General features: G+C 42.3%; 1 protein-coding gene and 1 pseudogene across 5 annotated transcripts in view; both read left to right on the forward strand.

The window, feature by feature from the left end:
* Window positions 1–26086, forward strand: part of RHBDL2 (rhomboid like 2) — a 45604-nt gene extending 19518 nt beyond the window's left edge. For 3 of the 5 annotated variants that reach the window (XM_068269012.1, XM_068269013.1, XM_068269014.1), the window contains 7 exons: window positions 8587–8814; window positions 10893–11041; window positions 12227–12339; window positions 16937–17037; window positions 18061–18121; window positions 18918–18979; window positions 25313–26086. In XM_068269012.1, the coding sequence (XP_068125113.1) occupies window positions 8608–8814; window positions 10893–11041; window positions 12227–12339; window positions 16937–17037; window positions 18061–18121; window positions 18918–18979; window positions 25313–25492 (873 nt within the window). In that variant the 5' untranslated portion in view covers window positions 8587–8607 and the 3' untranslated portion in view covers window positions 25493–26086. Of the gene's footprint in view, window positions 1–3338; window positions 3444–8586; window positions 8815–10892; window positions 11042–12226; window positions 12340–16936; window positions 17038–18060; window positions 18122–18917; window positions 18980–19266; window positions 19435–25312 lie in introns of those variants that run through there. The other 2 variants (XM_068269011.1, XM_068269010.1) reach the window with 2 other exon arrangements.
* Window positions 7677–7757, forward strand: LOC137554803 (U2 spliceosomal RNA; annotated as a pseudogene).
* Window positions 26087–27692: the final 1606 nt, after the last annotated feature.

Consider the following 27692-nt stretch of genomic DNA (forward strand, 5'->3'; position numbering starts at 1 on the left):
TCCTTACATGTGTCCTTTGTGCAGGGGTGTTTACGGGAGGGCTTAGATCCATCTTTGCAAGTTCTATGGAAACAGACGGTGGATATAAAATAGTTATTCATTTCTGTATTCCTGTACAGAACCCGGACTTTGCGCATAATGGGATCATTTCACTAAGACCTGATTACTAGACATTTTTCTGAATTCACTAATAGTTCAGTAGAGATGGCCCGAACTTTTCGCCGGTGAACAGTTCCCGGCGAACATCAGCTGTTCGCGGCTGGTAGCGAACAGATAGGGCGGTTCGATCCGCCCTCTATACCTCATAATTGGGTTATACTTTCATCCCCTACATCACAGTCAGCAGACAGATGGCAGCCAATCAGGCTGCACTCACCCACGGCCCCCCGCTCCCCCTATAAAAAGCAGCAGCACCGGCCATGTTCTCAGTCAGCTGCTGCTGTAGTGAGTGGAAGGGAGAGACATTGTGCAGTGAAAGGGACAGTTAGCTAGGCACTTTTGTTTATTGCTGATTGCTGAGGACACCCCAAATCAAAAGCCCTTTTGAGGGCTTATATTGTTCTTTTTTTGTGTGTGTGTGAGAGAGAGAGACACACTGGTCACACTGCATACAGGCCCGGCCACAGTCATTGCTGGGCTGTGTAGTTCTACTATACGCTTCTATCTATATTGCAAGCAAGCCAGCACACTGTCTATTATAAGCTGTGCTTAGCTTGCTACTGTATCGGTTATTGATATCTGTTTGTGTGAGTTACACTTACATTGTATACAGGCCACAATGAGTTGCTGGGCTTTGTAGTTCTACTATACTCTTCTATCTATATTGCAAGCAAGCCAGCACACTGTCTATCATAAGCTGTGCTTAGCTTGCTACTGTATCTGGTGGTGCGTTAAACAGTGAGTTTGGTCTGTCAGTGTAAAGCAGTACACTACTTAAACTGCCTGATCCATGTATGCACACGCAAGATGTTTTAAAGCACTTTATGCCTCCAATTTAGCAATGCAATGTGATTTCTGCCCTTTAGGGAATGTAACCCTACTCTGCTTCAAATACGTAATTTTCCGAGGGACTTTTGGCATGTATCCCACTCCGACATGCCCTCCTCCAGGTGTTAGACCCCTTGAAACAACTTTTCCATCACTTTTGTGCCCATTGAAGTCTATGGCGGTTCGCCTAGTTCGCGCAAACTTGAACTTTTGCGAAAGTTCAAGTTCGCAATTCGCGACCCCAAAATCTGAAGTTAGAGCCATTTCTATAGTTCAGTAATTTACCAAAAAATATGGCGTCAATTCACTAAGACCTGTTAGGTAATAAGTGGAAATCTAAACAGCTGTGGAGTAGGTCTCGATAGCAATCTGTGTTCTGCTATGGTGCTAAGGCCAGAGTTGTGATGATTCTTCTCCCACAAGTGGTCTGTGCTGTGACAGCTTACTAGAGTATAAAACGCATTCCTTTAGTCTGCATGGCTTATCTAGCCCTCTGATTTCCTGTATCAGTCTTTTCCCTCAACATCTAAAAGGATACGGGGAAACTTTTATAAATATGCCCTGCTTCTGCATTGAGGTTTTTTTTTTTTTTTACTTTCTGCTGGTTTGAGTAGTAAGTAGGACAGCTGCTATTGGCTGGCTCCTTTGCCTGTTCATTTTACTGAATGCTCATTTTTAGTTACCAACAGCTCCAGGCTGGTCTTGAAAAAACAAACATCTCACTTGTTTTTTCAAATGCTCTAATTTTTGTAAACTGACGTTTATTGAAGTATTTACCGAAGTCAGTAATTTACCTTACTGGTTGGTAATTTTACTTTTTCATGATAAAGTCTTAGTGAATTTACATTTAATAAACTGTTCATTAAAATCATAATAAACTGTTCATTAAAATCAGCTGTTTTCTGCATTACCAAATGTGGGACTGCTTAGTAAATTGAGGCATTGAGTCTCATTTCCTTTTTCTGGGGCAGAGTGCACTTTAAAATACTGTAGAAAGTGTTTGCAGTCTAAAGCTAAATACTTACTACCTGATGCAGGAAGATGGATTCAGTGACACCCCTCCTAATGACGAGCGTTCCACAATCCATCTTCTGGCTGGCGGGTATGCGCGATGTCATGTGACGTTACACAACGGGCGCAAACGGGAAGTCAAGCAATCGCGGTACGGTGTGGAGCTGTCGGGGACCTTAAAGGGGAACTTCAGCCTAAACAAACATACTGTCATTAAGTTACATTAGTTATCTTAATTAGAATTAGTTAATTAGAATAGATTGGTAATATAATCTCTTACTCGCCCTGTTTTAAAAGAACAGGCAAATGTTTGTGATTCATGGGGGCTGCCATCTTTGTCATGGGGGCAGCCATCTTTTTGGTTGAAAGGAGGTGACAGGGAGCAGGAGACACAGTTCCAACTGTCCTGTGTCCTGATCACCCCTCCCAGCTGCACACCCTAGGCTTCAAATGTCAAATTCAAAATGTAAGAAAAAAAAATTTGCACCAAAACAGCAGAACGAGAGCAACAACATCAGAAATCCCATCATGCACAGTATCAGGGGAAAAATGCCCGGGCAGTTTTCTTCTGTGCATCTAAAAATGAGGCTTGTATAAGAGAAACAAAGTTCTGATGCCGTGAAACTGTTAAAGAAACACCAGGCCTTTTCAGTGCTGCTGAGTCGATTTTTAGTCTTGAGGTTGACTTTAAAGATCTGCTGTGACGGTCGTTCTTGTCACGCTTCACGACGTGGGTACAGGTGCGTGATCACGGAAACGTTCGGTTGCCACTCAAAAAATCGCCAGTCATCAGAAAAATTGTTGGGAAATATTGAGTAGTGGGTACGGCCTTAACACTTTCATTTGTCCTCAAAGCAACATCCTCCGGACAGTGAGTAGAGTCATGCAAATTCTTTTGGTTCTTATAAACGAGATGTTCATCCAGTATCTCTGGTTTGTAGACTCTGTAAAATTAAATGCTATAGATGAACCATATATAAAATTAACAGCTATAGTTATGAATGTACATCTGTTTTCTGAGGGAATTAACGGTTTTCATGGCTCTGCCCACTGTTGGATGTTGCTCTTGTGTGGAAGTAATTACTTACAAATGTCACTTGTTTTAAAATGCCTGTGTAATGGATCCATGCATGTGAATCCACTGTTATATCCTGAATCAGAAGTGTTTATTAAAAGCACTGATGCAGTTTCATACATTGAAAATATTTTCTTTGCCTATTCAGCCATATAAAAATATAACCAGTAGCTGTCTCATGCCTGCTTGCTGGCTTCTGTGTTTTTACTCCTCACCTGCTGCTTTCTGATGACTTGTGCTGTCTTCTTTTCTCCAGCCAGACAACATAGGTCATGAAAAAGCATGTGGTGGGGAGAGATTTGTGAAAGTTGGCATGTCTATTAGATCCAGAGTTTTCATATGTATGGATACGATGGACATTTTTTTTAAGGTAAGAAACAGAAACAGCAGCTGTGTTTTTCTTAAAACATCTCTGTTTCATGACATAACAATGGATTTATTTGTATGCATCCACTAAAGGGTCACTTTAAAGTGTACCTGAGGCGGAATAAAAGAAAAGAAAATTGATACTTACCTGAGAAGCCTCTGGACCCTGCAGGGCTTCCCACGTACTTCTAGCCCCATGTTTTGCTGTGAGTGGACCCCTGGAACATTTCTGACGAGCACTTATCGGAAATATGATGGTGACCACACTCCTCCTCATGCACTAGTGCGACCCTACTGCACCTGCATGTATGACCGTATCTAGGCAGTACGCTGGAGCTATTCGTGCACGAGAGGTGCTGTCCTAATGTGCAGATGTGCTGTACTTGTGCGGGTGCCGCACAGCCACGATCACACATGAAGAGGAGTGCAGATGTGATCTTTAAAGGGAACCTAAATGGAGAAGAATATGGATTTTTTTTTTTAATGAATGAATTTTTTTTTAAATAATGCCAGTTGTCTGACTCTCCTGCTGATCCTGTGTCTCTAATACCTTTAGCCACAGCCCCTCAACAAGCATACAGATCAGGTGCTGTGACTGAAGTCAGACTGGATTAGCTGCATGCTTGTTTCAGGTATGTGATTTAGCCACTGCTGCAGACACAGGGATCAGCAGGACTGCCAGGCAAGGCAACTGGTATTGTTTAAAAGGAAACATCCATATCCCTCTCAGTTTAGGTTCCCTTTAAGAGCAGCAGTGAGGAGGGCATGGAAAGCCTCTGGAAAATCCATATGCTACCTAGGTAAGTATCTGTGACTAATCTTGATTGTACAATCTTACCAAATGTATGTAGTAGAAGAGTTAACTGAAAATTGTGCAAAAGGTGGATCAGCGCAACACCAGGCCACCTCCGAATGGCCTCCAATCAGAGGTGCGCTGAGCCCCCCCAGAAACTACAAATGCACCTTGAACCCAAACAGAAGCTCTGCATATACACCAAAAGCATGGCTGTTAAGTGGAAGCAGCTGACCAAAAACGAAATAATTTAGTACATAGCAAGGAAATGAACAGCGCTACTTAAAAACAGGCAAGTGCCTACCTGCAAAAGAGTGCAAGCCCCACTTGTGGAGTCGAATACACACCGAGCATACACATGACCTGTCTACCACTGGAGGAGGATGTTAGTTTCCTGTAACAGCTTGCATGCAACCTATTAAGTACTCGTCCCTCCCACTGCGAAGAAGTCGATCCTCCATGGGAGGGGCCTAACACTAGCTAAATCCTAACCTATGTATATGCATAGCCTGGGTGCGGCTAATCAAATAAAATCGAAAATTGCGCAAAAGGTGGATCAGCGAAACACCAGGCCGCCTTCGAATGAAGGGTTAACTGACTGAATATACTTAGAATGCATTCTCTGAAGTCCCTAAAATTGCATAGAAGTGGTAAGATTGTACAATCAAGACTGTATCATTAGGGTGCACATTTAGAAATAAATGTTTAGAGAATCTGCTGCCTCCCCATTTCATTACCAATAACACTTTTATTTCTTTTTGCGGCCCAAATGGAAACATTTCTGCCCACCTAATGTTGAAGAGAACCCGAGGTGGGTTCTAAGAATCCAATTAGCATACAGAAGCTGGGTCTGCACATAATGGCCAGCCTCTGTAGCTATACTGTTTCCCTCTAGCCCCCCCCCCCCCCCCTGCGCTCTGCTGTTCCCCATAAATGAAACGTCATGCTGGCGACAGGCAGCGTGTCACAGCCGGCTGTTTACATCTGAAGTGTCAGACACTGCTGCTCCCCCGCTTCCGATATCATCGTTCCCCGCCTGCATCCCTTCCCTCCAATCACCAGGGAGAGAATAGACGCAGGCGGGGAGCGGCGCTATGGAGGAGGTGGGGGAGCGGCAGAGACTGACACTTCAGATGTAAACAGCCGGCTGGCGACACGCTGCATGTCGCCAGCATGGTGATTGATTTATGGGGGGCCAGCAGAGCGCAGGGGGGGCCTGGGGGGCAGCTGTATAGCAACAGAGGCTGGGCAGACCCAGCCTCTGTATGCTAACTGGATTCTTAGAACCCACCTCGGGTTCTCTTTAAAGCTGATCCCTCTTCCGCGTGTGTACGCGGAGGAACCTGGCGACGAGCTGTCGCTGGCCTGTCGCGCACACGCTCACGTGTGCTGGCGAAAGGCCACTTATGTAGCCCGTGAGTACGGGACATTAGATATAGTTGGACGGTATCCAGTGGGAAGGAAGCTGGAGAGAACCACAGTTTAGAAGTAAAGGCCTCTATTAACTAGAGATGATCAAAGAGACGCTAATAATTCATGCATTCCTATTTACACTGCTTATCATTGCCCTTCAACCCTTTTAGCGCTTCATCTTAGTGCACATTGGGTCTGATCCAATTCAAGTTTTTTTTCCAGGTGATATTTTCACATCTTAATAAAATGCCTTTGAAGCCACCAGCCAGCAAGAAAATACTCACAATTTTGACAGTACTTTTTCACTTACTTTTTGGTACTTTTTTTTTAGTTATGTTTATTTCAAACACAATATTAAAATTATCACTTAGGACAAAATTATTTCTGTATGAGGTGCCAAAAGAGTAAAACCAACTAAAAAGGTAAAAAATTGCTTGGAAGGTAGCGGTGGACTCACCTTCATAAAGAGAAACTCAGACCAAGAATTGAACTTTATCCCAATCAGTAGCTGATACCCCCTTTTACATGAGAAATCTATTCCTTTTCACAAACAGACCATCAGGAGGCGCTGTATGACTGATAGTGTGGTGAAACTCCTCCGACAAGAAACTCTGAGTACCGTGGTACTCCTGGCTGTTTCCAGTCTGTGAACCTTGTTGCATTGTGGGAAATAGCTGTTTACAGCTGTTTCCAACTGCCAAAAAAGCATTCAGCAGCTACATCACCTTCCAGCAGTAAAAATGTCACCATGTAATAAATGTCAGAATGTAAATCAGGGATTTAAAAGATTTTACAATGGGCAAACACTGACTAAATCATTTATGCATAATTATTGTAAAAATGAAACACTTTTTTTATTAGATTATTTTCACTGGAGTTCCTCTTTAAAGCAGAGACATAAACTGTCAATTTTAAAAGGACATACATTTATTAGATGTGGATGCTGCATATGGAGGCAGCACATAAACAAGTGGGATAAATATGGAATTTTAGTGATGATTTCAATGGAAAATAAAAGTTTGCTTTCCTAAAACAGAAAGAATTTGCGAAAATTCAGGTTGGAGTGAGCTTGAGATGTCTCCCAGAGCAACACTGCTGAATATATGCAAATTAACCATTGTACCCTTAGAAACTAAACACCTCCAGAACCGCTGGAATGCAATGATGTGTCAGCTTGTTAATTTGTACAGAGCCATAATAATCCAACATGCATACAGACTGTTTCGGATTGTTTGATCCTCATCAGTGCATGGCATGGATTAATTTGGCTCTATGGGGTAGGGCTTGTGAATCCGAGAGGCACAGACTAACCAGCAAGCTCATGGTGACCCAGAACTCATTGGAGTGTGTAAGGGACTACAATGGTCCTAAAAGCCCCCTTACTAAGATGTTAAGATAAACAAAAGTTTGCTTTCCTAAAACAGAAAGAATTTGCGATAATTCTTTCTGTTTTAGGAAAGCAAACTTTTGTTTTTCTTAACATCTTAGTAAGGGGGCTTTTAGGACCATTGTAGTCCCTTACACACTCCAATGAGTACTGGGTCACCATTAGCTTGCTGGTTAGTCTGTGCCTCTCGGATTCACAAGCCCTACTCTATAGAGCCAAATTAATCCATGCCATGCACTGATGAGGATCAAACAATCCGAAACAGTCTGTATGCATGTTGGATTATTATGGCTCTGTACAAATTAACAAGCTGACACATCATTGCATTCCAGCGGTTCTGGAGGTGTGTTTAGCTTCTAAGGGTACAATGGTTAATTTGCATATATTCAGCAGTGTTGCTCTGGGAGACATCTCAAGCTCACTCCAACCTGAATTATCGCAAATTCTTTCTGTTTTAGGAAAGCAAACTTTTGTTTTTCTTAACATCTTAGTAAGGGGGCTTTTAGGACCATTGTAGTCCCTTACACACTCCAATGAGTTCTGGGTCACCATGAGCTAGCTGGTTAGTCTGTGCCTCTTCAATGGAAAATGAATCTAGGAAAGGAATATGGTGTTCTTGGTATATGCCTCAGTTGTATTGTACCATCGCTTCTCGGCCTTTTGGCTAAGATCAAGTGTAGTATCTGTTCTTGAGGTTTTTGGGAGACGTGTTACTAGGAACCCCGGCCTGGTCACCCGGGGGAAGGAACCTTGAACGAGTTGAGTAGGGGGGATGGGAACCTCTGGTCCTCTAGTAAAGGTGTCCGTCCTGGTTCATAATTCTCAGGGGCTGATTGAATGGATCTATACAATGGTCGAGGCTGAATAGCTGAGGGCTTTGCTTAGGCGTATTGCCCCTGGAAGTGGCGCTCCAGGTGCACCTGAAAAAACCTGAGATGTGGCAGATCTCAGGCGGAAGTAGGGTGCTTTGGTCTGTACTGCCCATATGCAGAGCTGACTAACGCAGCTCCCCGGCCTTTTGGCTAGGGAGAGTGCGGAATTTTTATCACTCCGGCCGCAAGGTCGGGGCCAGCTTGCTGGCACCGGGGACTTCGGTTCCCAGGGGACTTCGGTTCCCACCCGGCTCCCCCTCGGGGGAGCCACCCGGACCATGTGGGATGCCACATGGCCAGGCCCTTTGGGTAACCACTGGGCACAGTCGGGGTCCTCCTCGGAGGACCCCAGGATCCTCCAACCCCTCGGGTGTTGGAGGATGCCACCCCCTGAGCCGATGGCAAAGGGGGAAGGTTCCCTTCGGGGAACAACCGGAAGGGCCCTGCTGTATTGTGGGGCCCGTGGCTACTCGTGCACGTTTTGTGGGGGTGCTTTAGGGCACTCACGCTTTTTCCGTGCACGGGGCTAATAGCCTTGCTAACCGGGACTCCTGTTGCTTGCAACAGGAGCCAAGACAAGCTAAAAATAAAAAAAAAATAAAAAAAAAATTACTGATTAAGTGTGACACTTGCTTTAGATGTAAGGATAATATATCAGATGTTTAATTCCCTTTATCATTAGACAAGACCCATTACCAATACCATGACTAATGCAGAACTTGAAAGGATGGGAGGATGGGAGGATGAGACTGTGGAACCTCCTGAAGACCCTCCACCCAAAAGTCGATTGGAAAAATTTCACACAACCATCTCCAACTGGATGCTCCCTTCAGACCTCAGAGACAAATACCTAGAGAGAGCAAACTGCCTGCCACCTCCCATTTTCATCATCTCCATTAGTATTGCTGAGGTACGCTGGTTAGCTGGTAACTAAGGTAATTATACGGATGGGTGGCCCACTTCCTGTGCAGTTGTCAGAATGCAACAAACACGATTGCTGACTCCCAGCTAAAGCAATTTCCTACCTTTATATGGTCAGCAGACGCCAATCAGGTGTACTGTCATACACCCTTTGCCTGCTCTACCAAATCTAGCAGGAATTGCATAAATTGTGTAGCATTTAGGTGAGAGGATTTGGTTGGACGCAATCGTCGATTGCATCTGTTACAGGCACATCTCCCACACAGTCCCCTCCCTAACCACTCACCTGTCAACCGCATCCTGGAAGCTGCAAAAAAGAAATTTAAAATCACAAACATTGGTCCGCACGACAGCCGGGGGCCCTAGTCTCTCTCTCACTGGCTGGGGCCCCCAAACCACCATGCGATACCTAGAGGGAATGCTTGCAAGCCCTGGACCTCTCACTCCAGGGAATTCACCCCTGTGAAGCATTCAGTTTAGAGGCAGTGGGGGTGAATTCCCTGGGGGGTGAGAGGTCCAGAGCTCGCCCGCGCTTCCCTCTAGGTATCGCATGGTGGCTTGGGGGCCCCAGCCAGTGAGAGAGACTTGGGCCCCCGGCTGTCGTGCGGACAAGTGTTTGTGCATTTGTCAGAATGCCAGGATAGTGTAATCAGTATGGAGTCCTTTTCTAACCCGATATGCCTCATAGCATAAACACTACCCTCATACACTACATAGCAAATCTCTGATTGACAGGCATTCTGTTGTTTGACAAGGTATCTGTACATTGGTCAATTGGTGTTAAATCAGGTATATGATCAATATCATCCAGATATTAGTTGTATACCTGATCTACTACTTTGCACCACCTCATACTTTCAATATTTAGCACTTTTGCATAGATCTGGCATTTTCATTTCTGCTGAAATCTTGTTTAAGTTCAAGGCACCTTATCTCTTCACAGAATTCATACAAAAGTGTTTTCAGTGTGGCTAGTCTGAAATGCAATAACCTAGTATTTTTAGAAATGATTTTCATTGTATGTTAAAATCCAGATCCCCTAACTTATTGTATGAATGTAGTTGATACTAGTGAGGGGAGCCTGGGAATTCCCCATAGGAGCTACTGGCCATTGTTAGTGGTGGTTCATCAAATCTAGTGAGTCGCTATCCAAGTGGGGTTGGTGACCGAGAGTGACATCAGTTGTTTCAGGTAGCGCTGGTCAAGAATTTTCTGCATATCTGAAAGGGATTTGAATCATCCTGTGCAACCATGTGTCCATCATCAAATTAGTTGTTGATTACAGTAGATCAGAAAGGCTTTTTTTATATGAACAGTGAAAATGTGCATCATTTTTCAAACAACTATATCTGAATCTACTGATTATTTTGACATGCAGTTTTCACTATAACGTCTAAATGAGCATTTATTGGTTTCTGCTTACTTTATGTTGCCCAGATTTGTAGGTTTAATATAAAATGAGAATTGTTTTTCGATATGAAGGCTTGGTGGGTTGTCCCGGAGCTCCCAGGATACTGGAAAAGACAGAGGGTAAAAGACCAGGAGCTAATAGCGCAAATTGTCAAAGACACCTATAAAGATGGCGTTTAGTTGTTATACTCATGTTTTATAGTTGCAACAGTTGTCAACCACTTTCAATGCGTACAGAAGATTCCCACTTCCACTAGAGTTGTGGTTGCTCTCCAGATGATTAGGTTCCTCTATGTTGGGAGTACTTATAGACAAACTCTTAAACAGGGGGATAAAAAAAATACAACCTTAGGGCTAAGGTGTAAATTATAGCAACTAATGGGAGGAGGCGTCCAGAATAAAAAAATGCATTAAAATTGAGCGTGATAAGCTAACCTACCTCTCTACCGAGAATGAGCCAGTCGCACAACGGCTACTGGAAAAGATTTTTATTGCATAATGGCCACGCGTTTTGCAAGTTGGCCCTGCTTCCTCAGGTCAGTAGCAAGTTGTGCTGGGTTGCATAGATGAGACAGGGACAAGCGCCTGAAGGCCTGTTTTGGATCTGAAGAACCCTTTTAACATTACAGTATGTTTTTTGCTGTTATCTTTCCTCAGCTAGCAGTGTTTATATACTATGCAGTCTGGAAACCACAGAAACAATGGATCACACTGGATGTTGGAATCCGAGACAGCCCCTTCACCTACGATCCAAAAAAGCGGGAGGAAGCTTGGCGGTTTATATCATATATGTTGGTTCATGCTGGGTAAGCAATGAAGACAGCCAAATGCTTTCTATCTTCATGTCTACAGTGAAATGCATCAATATTCATTCATGGAATAAACATGCTATTAAAGTTAGGAATAGGCTTGCTTAGACAGTACTGAAATGTTGCATTTGACCTTACAAGACCATATCTACACAAGCTAACTTTAAGGCAAGGGAAAAAAGTAAAGAAACAACCTATGGGTGAACAGCATAATGATGATTGCAGGAAATCTCAAGCAAATTTATCAAAACCTGTGCAAGGAAAATTGGAGCAAATCAGCTGCAAAAGTGAAGCAATTGCTTTGAGCAACCAATCAGAATCTTTGATTTGGACATCTGCTTCACTTTTGCTCCACTTTTTCTTCTGTCTTCATCTCCTGTCCTCAACTGTCATGTGGTAAAATAGATGCAGAAGCTACTGCAGAGATCTATAAGCTGCCGTGATCACCTGAGGTATGCTGCAAGCAGGAGCTATTCAGTCAGCTGAGCTGCAACCTGGAACAGTACAGTCCCTTGAGCTGCGAGCTGCAACCTGGAACAGTCCAGTCCCTTGAGCTGCAAGCTGGAACTGTCCAATCCCATGACTTGCAAGCTGGAACTGTCCAATCCCTTGACCTGCAATCTAGAACTGTCCAATCCATTAAGCTGCCAGCTGGAACTGTCAAACCCATGACCTGCAAGCTGGAACTGTCAATCCATCAAGCTGCACGTTGGAATGGAACAGTTCCTTGAGCTGCAAGCTAGAACTGCCCAATCCCTGGACTTGCATTCTAGAACTGTCCAATCCATTAAGCTGCAAGCTGGAACAGTCCAATCCATTAAGCTGCAAGCTGAAACAGTTCAACTACTTTAGCTGCAAGCTGGAAGTCACCTCAGAGGTAGCAGGTTTCCACGTGTTTACTTTCAATGACGCTGAACTGCCCAACGTTCATGCAGTTCAGCCATCGCGTCAGCAATAGTACATGGTAGATGCAGAAGCTGAAAAAGTTTCCTGTCCAAGTTTCATTTGAGATTTAAAAAATGAACTATTTTCTGTATATAGGTTTTGTAAATGATTACATCTAGGTTCCAATAATGATTTTGTTTTTACACTGAAATGTAACCAACGTGCACTAGTCATAAAAGCTGGAGTGTGGCCATATGTTGTGAGTTTTAATGCATTGTGTTCATATCCTATCCACAGTGTTCAGCACATCATTGGCAATCTAACCCTTCAACTTCTCCTTGGAATCCCATTGGAGCTGGTTCACAAAGGACACCGTGTTGGACTAGTTTATCTTGCAGGAGTGATTGGAGGTCAGTACCACTGAGGACAGTAACTCTGCAAGTTTTTAAACTAGTGTAGGTCCTATAGTACTGTGTATGTACTGTGGCTGTTAAGGTGCTGGGGAACTGCACCTGAGTGCAGAGTCTAAGTGACCACGGGTCTTCACCCACGACCCCTTGAGGGGGAAGCAGGACCACACCCCCTTGAGGGGGATGTGGGAACTTAGCTGCCTAGTGCCCATCAGGTTGCGCTCAAAATAATCCCACAGTGTTTTGGAGAACAGAATGACACTGGTGCGTGGAGAAGGTAGGAGCAGAGAGTCAAGCCGGAGTTCAGTAACTAGCCAAGGATCAGGACAGGCGCCAGACTGGAGATATCGAGGTCACAATGGATGTCGGATTGTACCACATCTATTTTGACTGATGCACTGCACCTCTTTCCCAGTCCGTTGTGGGGTCTACTGCTACTCCCAAGTGGAAACATGTTATTTATCAAATGAATAGAAATGGAATATGCTGTCTGGAAACCAATGCAGCTGGGTTTGTTTGCAATGGACTCACATAAATGAACACAAATAAAGTGAACTGGGCAGTGTGAATAGAGCCAGCAGTGGGTGCTGCAAGGTGGGGTAGTAGACAGCATTCTCGCCTTGCAGCACTGGTTCTCCGGGCTGAATCTGGGCACTATCTGTATGAGGTTAGTATGTTTTCCCTGGGTTTGCATGGTTTTCTTTGAGCACTCCAGTTTTTCTCTACATCTCCCAAAACATACAGATAAGTTAACTGGTTTCCCCCAAATTGACCCTAGACTGATAGACAAATGACTTTCTAGAGATTAGATTGTGACTCTTTCTGTAGGGCACTTAGTGACAAGACTTTATACTGTGTTTTTATTTAATAAAAATAAAATAAAGAAGAAATCTAGAATGTGTAAAATAAATATTCTACTATTGCTGGGCAAGGCACTTCACTTAATATGCTAATTAGCACCAAACAGGAAGCAAATATTGTGGCAAGCAAATCAAAGCTGATTCACTTACTGTAAGTTCTTGCATTATTTTCACTGTACTTTGACCTTTCTAAATGAACCTTAAAGCTCATATTTAAGGGAAAAAAATAGTTTTGGACATTTGTGTGTGTGTGCTTTTTGTTTGTAGCGCACTCGCAGGTGTAGCTGTGTTAGATGGGTCCTGCTCTTATCCAACTCTGGAGACACCCACAACCTCCAGTGATACACGTAAACCTGCAGTATAATGTTAAGCAATTTTATTGGATCCGAAGACCCAGTAATAAAGATACAATTAACCTTCTAGCAATATGTTCTAACAGAGAGGTCATAGCATCTGAACTCACAGTTATGGAAATAATGAAATACCAACTGTTGCTTGCAAAGGAATGCAATAGAGAATGTCACCTCCAAAGTCTCTGGAAAAGGTTTGGCCCCAAAAAAACACCAGTAAATCCAGAGATGTCAGATCCCACAAATCACGGTAAATCATTAAGTGCACTTTAAATGACAAATGTAAAAACGGTCTGTTATAAACAAACTCAGATAAACATTTAAGTTAATTTCCCTAAACACTGGCCAATGTTAGTCTAATCAGCTGGCCGGCAGTTGGAGCTCATATATAAAACAGTATTTGTAATCCACAAAGGTGTAGGGGAAAGCTTCACTTAGGAGAGCAGCAGCAGGAAGATTACACACGCTGGATTATTAGATAATGATTAATCATCCTCTTCAGATAGGCCTTGACACCTCAGAACAGATTGTTAGGCCAATATACAGTTCAGTCTCTAGTCCCCACTACAAACTGCGTCAGACCCTGGCAGGCCTGATTATGTGAAAGTTACAATCCACAGAAAATCACTCACTGAAAGCTGGCCTTGTGAATAGTTCCTTCAGATGAGGCAGGAAAAAACAGTCAGTGGTCTTTAAACACTCCTCTTCAGAAAGTATGAAGTCCCAGGACACTGTGGAGAAAGTATTTCACCTCACAGACAGCTTAGTTCTGTGTGTGTGTAACACTGTGTAATCTCTCAGATCTCTCTCCTGCGTCCTCTAGTTCTCTCCTTCAGGCCTCCACACAGTTCTCTCTTTTATTTATTTATTTATTGTATTTATAACACACTCTCTTTTGCAGGCTTACTGCAGTTTCTAGCACATTCCCTGTTCTCTGAGCTAAGACTTTCTCTCATTGGCTGCAAAATCTCCAAAGTATAAAAGCTGCTCTCCGATTGGTGAGAGGAATTCTCCACCTAGATGTAGGAGGGAAAATTGCAAACACAGCAAACTATGCAAACTATTTAGCAATTAACTGTTTCAGAGCTGATTTCATAGAACCACAAATCCCAGCAATATGATGACGCAGAAAATATACTTTGTACAGGTACTGAATAGCCATGTTAGCATGATGGCTACACTCTCCCTCCACTGAAAATACTTGGGACCTCAACAGTAAATTAACAACAAAATACCATTTTAACAGCAGACCATTGACTCAACAGCTGTTTTATAACATGGTTTCTCAATTGTAGACATCAATCGAGGTTTGGTGTCACCAACTGAGTGGAAGGTGGAGAGAACATGGGTGTAGATTCTACGGTGAGCAGTTATCCACAGACTCTTGAGTACTATTCCCCAAAGTATGATATGTGAGTCTTTGTGGGGGCTTAACCGGTCTCTGAGGCCTTGGTTCAAAGATACTGGCTGAAGAACTTTGTTCTGGGGGTTGATCACTTGTCACACAATCACTGTCCAAGTTTTCAGCCGTTAGATTTCTTCTTGAACAACCTTGTTTCTCCAACCCGGTACACGTGCCATCAAAATTACTGGAGGAGAAACAATTCCTCCTCTTCATCAACATCTTTTTAACTCTGGCTACCCATTTAAGAGACATCAGGCCACCTCCCACAGACACAGTTTTTTTTAAATTACTATACCATGTATTCTTTTTTTGAGAATTTCCCTCCCTTCCTCTCCAGACAGAAAGAGAGGAAATCTCAATTTCAAAAGGGGGCGGTGTGGATGCTTTGCGGTATGAATGTGAAGATGGCATGCATGTGATGGGCCCTCAACTACCTGAGGTCATTGCAGAGTATTAGAGCAGTGGAACACACTCACTGCTCACCGTGTCTGCCTGGTGTGCTTCCTACCTCCACTTCTGATGAATAGATTTCACTTTGAAATCCATTAATAACCTATAGAACCACCACAACTGCTGATGATGGGCCCCCAAGATCTCCCCCCAGCCTCTGCCATTGCAGAGTATTAGCGCAGCAGAGTGCGCTCACTGCTTACCTTTTCTGGCGGGCCGCTCCCTCCTGGGTCCTTGCATCATCTCCTGGTGACCTGGCAGGGTACATGACTACATATATGGCACCGAGTCAAGTGGTACAGGCATCAGGAGATCAAAGAAGGACACAGAAGGGAGCGCACTGGCTAGACAACTGAGCAACGAGTACTGCGCTAATACTTTGTAATGGCCCTGGGGAGGGTCCGTACCGGGAACAGTGGTAGCGGCGGTCCTATAGGCTCTTAAAAGTGACATTTATAAAAAATCACTGTGCAGTGTATGTCAGTGATGGATCTCTCTCTGATCAGATGTCAATCAGAGAGACATCTATCTATGGGGCAGGTCCGGAGAAAGTCTGCCTGTGTATGGCAGGCTTAAAGAGAAACTCCGACCAAGAATTGAACTTGATCCCAATCAGTAGCTGATACCCCCTTTTACATGAGAAATCTATTCCTTTTCACAAACGGACCATCAGGGGGCGCTGTATGGCTGATATTGTGGTGAAACCCCTTCCACAAAAACATTCTGAGTATGTACTCTTGGCAGTTTCCTGTCTGTGAACCCTGTGGCATTGTGGGAAATAGCTGTTTACAGCTGTTTCCAACTGCCAAAACAGCAAGCAGCAGCTACATCACTTGCCAGCAGTAAAAATGTCACCATGTGATAAATGTCAGAATATAAATCAGGGATTTATTTTTACTGAAGTTCCTCTTTAAAGAGAACCCGAGGTGTGTTTAAAGAATGTTATCTGCATACAGAGGCTGGATCTGCCTATACAGCCCAGCCTCTGTTGCTATCCCAAACCCCACTAAGGTCCCCCTGCACTCTGCAATCCCTCATAAATCACAGCTGTGCTGTGAGGCTGTGTTTACATCTGTAGTGTCAGTCTCAGCTGCTCCCCCGCCTCCTGCATAGCTCCGGTCCCTGCCCCCGTCCCTTCTCTCCAATCAGCAGGGAGGGAAGGGATGCAGGCGGGGACTGGAGTTCTGCAGGAGGCGGGGAGAGCAGCAGACTGACACTATAGAGATAAACACAGCCAGCTCTGACAAGCTGTTTGTCAGCAGCGTGGCTGTGATTTATGAGGGATTGCAGAGTGCAGGGGGACCTTAGGGGGGTTTGGGATAGCAACAGAGGCTGGGCTGTATAGGCAGATCCAGCCTCTGTATGCAGATAATATTCTTCAAACACACCTCGGGTTCTCTTTAAGTAACATAGTAGTTAGACATGTGCCTGCTGTACATTTCCACAGTCATATAATGTCTATTTATAATACATTTTCAGTGGTTACAGTATCTATGTAAGCTTCGATAACTTGTTTGTGTTTTGTTTGCCAGGGTCTCTCGCCAGCTCGATCTTTGATCCATATGTAACATTAGTCGGTGCTTCTGGAGGTGTCTATGCCTTAATTGGGGGTTATTTCATGAATGTCATAGTGGTGAGTGATTTCACATTTTTAATTAAGAATATTTTAATATAGAGTCCACAGTATGATATTTTAAGCACAGGCTGCTCTTTGAAATTAGTATGTACATCACAGTTACTGTTCTCACACTAAAACATTTTTTTTTAAGTATAAAGCGCTATAAGTAAACTGTATGTAAAGCATCTAGACAAATACAGAGATCTAGATTACCGGCCTCGCAGTTACCCCATAGCTAATATGCCACTGGTGTCAAAGAGAAGGGTGCTGGGCTGAAGGTAGTCCTTTTGTATAAATTCCAGCGTGTCCACCGCTCACATCTGCTCTGCTTTTGGGTGGAAGATATTATTTTGTGTACATTCTTGGGGCTTACTACTTTGCCTTTATAAACCATCTTTTTTCCTGGCTTTGTTTCAATGTTATAAAACAGAAAACCGAGATCCCAATATAGTGCAGTATGTATTGGAAAAGAGGAGAATATAAGAATCGTAAGTATTTATACTTACAAACCCGGGTTACCGCTAAGGCAACCACTGTAGAGGCAGGTGAGGAGTTTAGGCCTGTTCCCACTCAGGACTAAGATGTCGCTCTCTGTGGATAGGAGAAAAAGAGGGTGTATCACCCCTGCACCAGGGGTGGACTTCTTAAATTGTAGAGATGTACAGAGGTGCCAAAAGGATAAAATTCACTAAAATTGTTAAAGTTCGGGAGGCGGTGGTGGACCAGCCAACCCAAAACACACGATGCTGTTGATTAAGGTAATAACAAATTTATTCACATACTCCTAGAAACAACTGGCAAAGTGTTTCGCAGGCATAACCCTGCTTCTTCAGGCAATAAACAACAGGAGTATCACACAGCCAGGGGTCCAATATAAGCTTAACACCTCTGTGTTACAGAGGTGCTAAGCGTGGAACCCATGAGGGGAAGAGTTGCAGAGTCAGGATAATGACTGATTTAATATTTGTCTGACCATTGGTTAACTATCTGTGAAGTATTTGTACATGTTTTTAAATCTTTTTTTATTTTTTTTTACAGAATTTCAAAGATATGGTACCAGTATTTGGAATATTTAGGATTCTGGTAATTGTTATAATAGGTAAGAATCATACAGTACACTAAAAACAACATATGGCCTGTGTGTGCGGGTAATGAAATCCGTGCGGGAAAACTCTGCGCACGGTACTTCACACTTCTTGGTGGTCATTCATAAAATTATGTCAGTTGTGATAACAGAGCGGAGATCTCCCGCTCTAGGCTGGCGTTAGGCTGGCGGAAGGCATGTGGAAACGTAGGAAGCTGCCGGAGTCCCTCCGTGCGCTGCTCTCTGTGCTGCTGCTTGGGAGGTCTGTCCCATTCACTTGCACGTGTTCCGCATGGTTATCCCGAGGTAGCGGTAATCCCCGGCCGCATACCGCTTGCGGTAATTTTTATGAATGGGCATTTTGATACTTTTGTTAACATAATCACCAGACAAGGCGCTGATTTATCGCTCTGCTCACGAATGTCGGCTTTTCATGCGGAAAAAGCCTTTATGAATACACATTTTGCTTAGTTGTCGGTAAAGTCATCTGTTTTCAGCATTTCCGCATGCGGGAATGCTTTATGAATCGAGGCCATAGGCCTTTTATGTCAGCATTTTACTGGCTAATTTTTGCCTAGGGCTCACATGATTTGTCATTATTAGAATAATGATGCAGTTCAGTTTCGTCCACATGATAATAGTCACTGAACTGGGCACGAAGTTAAAGGACCAAGCACCTATGCACCTTAGCCTTTAATTTAGTTCAGCATTTCACTGCCATCTTCAGCATGATATCATTTCTGGTAATAATTGTGTTTTTTAGTAATTTAATTACTGGAATGTATCACAAATTTATTTTTTTGTCTTTTAGTTGGAACAGATGTAGGTTTCGCTCTTTTCAGAAGATACGTTTCAAAAGTTGCTGATATACAGGTTGGTGACGTTACATTTTTTTTTGTACTGTAATGTGCAGTATGCTTTAAACTTGTGAACAGATTTAATTACTCGATCATCCCCCTGTACTCAGAGCCCGGACAAAGTCACCCAGGACTCATTGCTGAGACACTAAAATGCACCCCTCCATTCCTCCCACTCCAGCCGTCACACACTGATTGCTATTACACAAAGAGGTGCCCCCTTCCCCCCACACCTTAATCTCTAGTTCTCTGGCTTGCAGTCGCTGCCATGTATCCCCTTTTCTAATTTATCTCTGCTTCAAGCACAATAGGGGGATGATAGCTGAGTGCGTTATGCGCCTCCTCCTACGCTGCGCCCTGAGGCTGGAGCCTCTCTCGCCTCTGCCTCGGCCCAGCCCTGCCTGTACTTACAATCTCAGTTTGAAGGAAACCCGAGGTAGAAATAACCCGAGGTAGAAATAAACTGATGAGGTAAACAATTATATCTATCCTCCTACTTCCAAATGTATTTATCTTTTAGAATCCCACAGGTTTATTTTCTGTGTATCATCTAAAAAAAAGTATGCTTAATGTTGTATTGTCTCATATGACTGATATATTCTTTCAGTGCCCCAGAAGTACCCTTTAACCACTTTGTCCTCCTTGACGTATAAAAACGTCAAGGAGGACAGGCGCGCTCCCGCGCGCTCCCGCGGCCGATCGCGCGCGTGCACGCGCACTCCCGGCCGCGGAGTCGGTAGCCACGGAATCAATTTATCGGGCTATGGAGCCCGATCATTGATTCCTCTCCCCCGCTGAAAAAGCGACAGCTTCTCTCGGAAGCTTCGCTCTTTCTGAAGCTGTGTCTCTCTAAGCGTACATTGTACGCTTAGAGTGACGTCATGTAAAAAAAATCGAGATTGCCATCTTGTGGCCAAAAAGTAAAACTACAAGAAAATCCTCAAAAACATTACAATACACCAATATTTCCCCAAATTAAACACTTTTATATCCCACCCTCCCAAAAATGCCCACATAAAATGTTTAATAAAAAAAACCAAAAAAAAACATTACTATAAAAAAAAAAAAAACATAAATATTTACCTAAGGGTCTAAACTTTTTAAATATCTATGTAAAGATGAAATATTTCTCTCTATTTTTTTTTTATAAGCTTGTAAATAGTGATGTATGCAAAACGGAAAAAATGCTCTTTTATTTCCAAATAAAATATTGTCGCGATACATTGTGATAGGGACATAATTTAAATGGTGAAATAACCGTGACAAATGGGCAATAACAATACGTGGGTTTTAATTATGGAGGCATGTATTATTTTAAAACTATAATGGCCGAAAACTGACAAATAATGAATTTTTTCATTTTTTTTCTTATTCTTCCTGTTAAAATGCATTTACAGTAAAGTGGCTCTTAGCAAAATGTACCCCCCAAAGAAAGCCGAATTGGTGGCGGAAAAAACAAGATATAGATCAGTTCATTGTGATAAGTAGTGATAAAGTTATAGGCTAATGAATGGGAGGTGAACATTGCTCGGATGCATAAGCTGAAAACGACTGAGATGTTAAGTGGTTAAAATAACAATTTGAGTATGATTTCTTGCTTACAGTAAATTCTGAAGAATTTATTTTGACTGCTTACAATTCATAATGTAAGCCTTGTACACATGTTAGATGGTTCTCAGCCGTGGCAGCTGATCAGGTCAAGTAAAGTAATGCATATACGCTAACAATCAGGGGCGCCTCTGGCCATTTTGTCACTCCAGGCGAGGAAACCTGTGGTGCCCCCCCCACTAAAATAATCGCAATGCTGCAGCATTTCACCAGAAAAGAATCGTATTACAGTAGTGGTTCAGTGCAATACTATGAGCCGCCGATCTACCGCCTCTATACCACTGTGTCCAATTGAAAAATGTACTGTTTGATCGTAATTTTGATACATTTTTGCCACGGATTGATCGAAAGTATAATCGATAGTGAAATAATCTGTTGATAAAAATGAATGCATGTATTGACAGCTATATGCTAGGGTTACTAATAACAAAAATGGGGTGATTAAATTGTGAGGGTAGGATGGGGGTGCAAAGTAGAGAATGACAAGGAACATTTGTATTGTGTTTTTCTCCTGGCGGACTCAAATTGCTTGAGCTGCAGCCACTAAGACTCAATCAGTAGGCAGTAGCAGTGTTAGGGAGTCTAACCCATGGACTCCTTACTGAATAGGTGCTGGCTTACTGAGCAGGAATAGCTGAGATTTGCACCCAGGTCGCCAGTGCCATTACACTATCCAGGGAGAGTGAGGGGAGAAAAACACTTTTAATTAGCTTTCCTGTATGACAAGAAGGCAGCAGCACTAGGGTAAGGAGGGAAATGAAGGTTAATAGAGAGGAGGAGTGGAGAGATATTGAGATGGAGCAGAGAGCTTAGGTAGTATAGCAGTCCCATATCACACAAAGGCTACTTGCCTGTAATGTGACTCCTGCCCCTGCCAATCTCTTACACAAGGTTACAGCAACCCTCTTGGAGTCTAGGGACAGTCGAAAACTTTTCAACTTGTGTAATTCCTTATCAAGCTGTCCAAGCTGTCCACATGCAGTTTTTACAATGGCGAGAGAGCAGACAGAGTTTTTTTTCTATGGATTTTGCATAAGGCAAGCCTTCTCAGCCAGCCTAGTGCTTCACATTGCTTTATACAAGAAAAACCTAAATGCACCAGGCACTGTACCAGCAGCCTGGAGGAAAATCTCCCCCTTTGCCCCCGGCCATTCCGTTCTGGAATGCCTTGTACCTGCTTCCCAGAAAGACACCATACTCCTCTTCTGATGTGTTTTCTTTTCATGGTCATAAGGAGGGGCTGGACAGGAGTGAACAGACACACTCTAGATCCCAAGATAACAACTAATTAGGGAATGTCATACAAAGTGTTGTAGAGAAAAGTTTTGTAGACTTCTTATGAGAGGCTGAGCAGCAGATGCTTTCATTAAAACTTTTTCTCTTCATACCCTCAGTTTTCAGTTTCGAAGGACAGAAAAAATAAACTTTTTTTTCCCCCTGGAAGCCGTCCCCAGATAAGTCTTCGCTCCAGGCAATTGCTTTACCAGCTGATGCCTAGAGGCGCCTCTGCTAACAATGCTCGTGTTACCTAGGCAACGCAGGTCGCACTAATTGCACAACATACACTACATAAATGGTGTGAGTAAAGGTTGAATTGTCATTTGCTCCTTGAGCATGGACACTTTACTGGTCTTTAATGAATATGGTCCACAGTTACTATCCCCTTGCTAATATTCAGAAGAAAGGCATATAGCATGGTCTGTGGGAGAAATAAATGCAACAAAGCCCTAGTTCTATCAGAAGCAGAAAGAAGCAATAATATCCATGGCATGGTTACAGTCAGCAAACAATGGCCAACTGTGGCCATTTCTTATTATTTAAAACTGAAAAAAAAAAGCTTTGGTTGGACTTGTGCGGTAGTTATCTTCATATTCAGCACAATTCTGTTCAATGAAAGGTGCTGTAGAGGCTTCCCACATCCCCAGGCAGTGAGTTGTTGCAGGCCAAGAGTCTGAAGAAAAGGAGTGTTCCAGCTTACTTAGCCACAATTGGAATTTGATTGCCAGTAGCCATACAGCATGAAATTGTCTCTTAACCAATTAACGGCAAACTGACTTATTAAAACATCCTGTTTGAGCCTGTTAACGGCAACAGGACGTTTTAATAAGACGCTCGCTCCCGCTGCCGCTCCGCACGTGTCCGCCCCGCTTCCGCCACACACTTCCTAAACAGGAGAGTGTTCACTAGTGCCATCTAGTGGCCAAAAAGTAAAATTACACATATAGGCACATACATACACATACACTTATACACAATATTAATAAAATTAATAACTTACACTTCCAACCATCCCCCTCCCCCCCCCCCCCCCAAAAAAAAAACGCTTGTAAAAAAAATCAGTTTGAAGAAAAATACATAAATAGTTTCTTTAGGGCCTCAGCTTTTATATTTTATGAGGGAAAATTACTTTTACTTTACTACATAGGGGCTTGTACATATGGACCAGACAAAAAAAACAAAAACCGAAACCTATATTTCCAAATAATATATTGTCGCCATACATTGTGATAGGGACATAATTTAAACGGTTTAATAATCGGGACAACTGGGCAAACAAAATGTGTCAGTTTTAACCACAGGAGAACGTTTAATTTTCAAACTATAATGGCCGAAAACTGAGAAATAATGAATTTTTTCCATGAGTTTCTTATTTTTCCCGTTCTTACGCATTTAGAATAAAAAAATTCTTAGCAAAATGTACTACCCACAGAAAGCCTAATTGGTGGTGAAAAAAAACGAGGTATAGATCATTTTGTTGTGATAAGTAGTAATAATGTTATTAGGGAATTAAAGGGTGGAGCACTGACAGGTGAAAATTGCACTGGTCTGTTAGGGTAAAAACCACTTGGGGGTGAACTGGTTAAAGCAACCTAGGTAGCAGAAACAAAGCTTCTTATGAAAAACAACATAATCAGAGATTACCTACAGTGAAAAATAACAAAAAAATAACATTTGTAAAGCGCTTTTCTCTCATAAGAATCAAAGTGAATAGATTTGTCTTACATCGCAGGCCACATGCGGCCCACAGAGCCTTTTTGGTGGCCCATAAACATTTATTTTAAAATGTATTAGTTGAGGTCTATAGGCTGTAACTATGCACGGGTGTTTAGGATTTCCAAAGGGTAGGGGCAGTATGACAGAATATCCTGACTCTAAATGTTTTGAGGTGGATACTGGGGGAGAGCAGGTTATCAGAACCTGTTATTCTAAGGTCCTGATAGGTGAGATGCGTTTGCAACAAATCCTTCAGGTATAATTTTCAAGAGGATTTTTAATTTTATGGGTAGCCACTGGAGTGCACAAAGAATCTGTGTTTTGTGGCAATGGCAGGATTGGCTTGTTAACAGCCTTGAAGTGGCACTTTGGAAAACCTGTATAGGGCACTGCAATAGTACAGCATGGAGGTATTATTATTATTATTTTTATTTATATAGCGCCAATTCTTCAGTAGCGCTGTACAATGTGCAAAAACATACAATAATGCGGAGCATAGATACATGAGCAGTTCAACATACTATACAAGGAGGACAACTAGTGATACAGATACATACAATTGATGTGTAGTTTGGAAAACATTAATACTGATGATTAGTTGATAAAATGCACCAAAAAAAAGGAAACACAAGGGAGAGGTCCCTGCCCTTGCGAGCTTACAATCTAGAGGGTAGTGGGGTGGAGGTATGATGCATAGCTAAGTTGTCAATAGTTTAAAATATTGAAATAGATCAAAAACAGCAAAGTGTAAAGGTTCCCATACAAGGTACAATTTTTCAATTTTTTTCGATTAGATAATTTAGTTTGATTATTCCGTTAGATCAAATATAATGATTTTTTTTCCAACATGCCTGATCGGATTTTTATAGAAAAAAACATGAGATAATCATTTGTTTTTCTTGATCGTTTTGGTAAAAAAAAACAGGAAAATCAAATGTTTTTATTTTACCGTGTATAGGTACCGTAAGTGAGAGTAAAGTGAACTGAGCTGTCCTATTGGTTAGTAAAGACATGCATCACTTAGGGCCTGTACACACTGAAAAACGCAGGCAAAAACGCAAGCGCATGCGTTTTTAAAGTGCCTGTAGTTTTAAAAACGCATGCGCTTTTGCCTGCGTTTTTTGTGCGTTTGCGTTTTTCTTGTAATTGCTGATTGGCTAAAGAATCCTTTGTTTTTTTTCTAGTTTACATTTCAACAGGAATCAGGAGATTGCCAAGTCTTCTGGGATACTGACTTCTGAAAAACGCAGGCAAAAACGCAAGCGCATGCGTTTTTAATGCGTTTTTCATGCGCTGCGCTTAAAAAAGCGCAACAGGCACTGCGTTTGCGTTTTTTTAAAAACGCATCGCACCAGTGTGTACAAGTCATCACGATTTTCATTCTTTTTCAAAAGACCTTGCGTTTTTAAAAACGCATGCGTTTTTAAAGACGCAACGCAAGCGCAGCAGTGTGTACAGGCCCTAAATAGACCAGCAAGGAGGCTTGAGATGACAGTTTAGAGGAGCTACCTCATGACACCCAGGTCAACAGACTAACACTCTTAGCAACAATAATAAAATGCAATACTGCAACATAACCAATAATTATGTACTTTATTATCATGCACAGTTTCATGTTTGCTTCAAAGTAAGCAACTAGACATTATGTTTTGAATGACTTTTGAATATTTTGTAACTTTTCTGTAGTTCACATTAGACCTAGCTGTGACTTTAACAGTTGTTCCATGTCTCTGATTTCCAATTCTAGGTGTCATTTGTGGCTCACTTTGCTGGAGGACTTGCTGGAATGTCCATCGGTTACATTGTTTTCAGCTGCTTTGACAAAAACGTTGTGAAAGACCCCAGGTTCTGGGCCTGCATAGCTGCCTACAGTGCTTTTTTGGCTTTTGCAGTACTGTACAACATATTTTTATCACCAGTGTCCTAAATCACATACCTGTAGAAGAACAATTTTAACTTGCAAAGTGTCATCAGTGATGACGTGCCAAATTTGAAGTTCTGGAAGACTGGAATAACCTGGAATATCCATGAAATCCTAGCAGGGATGGAGAGGTCTGAGAATGCCTGATGTCACCAGATTATTTATGTTACTATGGGACAAATAAACTCTAGTGGTCATCATTCCAAATACATTACTCAATAGATCAAACAAGCACCTTGATATCTATATGGTCATAGATCTAATTCAACTGTGGACAACATGGATTCCAAAAAGGTTCATACTGTTACTAGCATCTGCTGGCTCTCCACTCTTTTTTAATGACCTTTGGGACCACTAAACTGACAGTTTGCTGTATTCATTATCTGCCTGGTCATCCTGGAGGAACAGTGAACTTGGGACCTTTCAATTGGTGGCTTGTTATGTTACAATGTGTTCATTTTCTATGAATATAAAAGTGCTGTATTTTTATATTTTTTAAAGGATTTTAAAATAATTATGATAGCATTGCATGGACGTTACTTGGTGCTAAAATGTGTTAGTATAGTTACTTTACGTCAACTATACAAAATAAAAGTTCCGTACTGTTCATCATATTCTTTACAGTAATGGTATCAAACCTGAGTGCACGAGTGAACATTTTTCTTTTTTGTTATCGGTACTCTTGTTGTCTACTACCGTATGCTTACAGAAGGTGTTGGATCATTCGTACTCTGCATTTTCACAGGGAAAGTTTCCCTTTCAACACCATTAGATAGTAAGATCCATTTTATGTTTCCTTTGACAGTGTGCTGTGGGATTTTGATGGTAGTTAGATCACAGGTAAATGTTTATTTGAGAATGGGGAGACAAGTGCTATTTTATTGGTAACATTGCGGTTATTGACATTATGGAAAAGCAAAAAAGACTGATGTTACCTAGCAACAGTAGGCAGCATCCGAAGCATGTAGCAGTCCTATTACACAGATATGAGAAAGGAGTTATTTCTGCCAAGTCATGTGCTCTGCCTTTTACATTACAGTAGTGATTTCTTATTACTGCGGTGGGGCGAGTAGCTAGAACAAAGCTATTGGCTGAATTGATACACTTGGTGGATCGCTGGACAGGTGGAAGTCTGGGGCTGCTGTGTACCAGATCATGAGCAAAGGTAGTCGTTATTGGCCACCTCAGCCGACTTTAATCTGGCGTGTGTATGGAACTTTAGAGTTCTTTTAAACATCTGCTGTTTTACACAGTCCCTTTCTCTTTCATTCTTCAGTACCAATAAAGTGAGCAATCACACAGCAATATGGAATGTAACAAAAGAGGTCATGTGTTAATGGAAGAACATGCACCACAGTGTGTGAGTTCCTGCTAGCTCTCCTCCTGCTACGTTTTGGAACAGCCCTTTTAGGTCAAACTAGTATAGGACTATAAAGTCAATGCAATGCAATTGACGACAGTGCTATTGAACGCAGAGACATCAAATGCTGTTGATCTTATGATACAATCCCAGCATTCCAGCAGTACTTGACGACCATTTATTTTAAGCAGCTTGTTTAAAATATTGTGCTCTATGTGTACTTAGTATCTGGTAACAACTAACCTTCATTTAGATTAATTGACAAGGACAAAATAGACAATTCATGTGTTCTTTTTTAATTTTTTTATAAAGCCTGAAAAATGCCTGTCTAGGCATTTTACATGTATGCAGTATCTTATACTTTAAATCTTAGCTACTTTTCACATTGGCAGTGTTGTCTCTACACATCAAGAATATAGCTATCCTTCTGCAGCACATGACAAAATATAATTGTTTTTTATATTCCATCTTTAAGATACGGTTTTAGTTGAAGTGATCCCTCCACTTGCCAAAGCTCTTGGACTTCCATTTGCTGCCGCTCTGAACATCAGCTGGCTCTCAGAGCAAGCCTTTCTTTGGGGCTTGGCTGGCCGGATTCTGTCATTTTGCATTCTGGCCAGCCAAAGTCCAAAAAAGAGCCCAGAAAGGTCTTCCTGTATTGACTGTATCAGCTGTCTACTTCTTACATTGGCTGGCCTAATCCACCTCGCTTTCATTCAAACCTCATCACCTCACCACATAGCAGGGCCAGTCCTGAAGGGCATACATGCACTCACACCACTGCAAGTTAGAGAATACCTTTAAATGAAAGCTGTAGTGAGAAGAATATGGAGACTGCCATATTTA

The sequence above is a fragment of the Hyperolius riggenbachi genome, chromosome 2 (assembly GCF_040937935.1).
Source record: "Hyperolius riggenbachi isolate aHypRig1 chromosome 2, aHypRig1.pri, whole genome shotgun sequence".
Lineage (NCBI taxonomy): Eukaryota > Metazoa > Chordata > Amphibia > Anura > Hyperoliidae > Hyperolius > Hyperolius riggenbachi.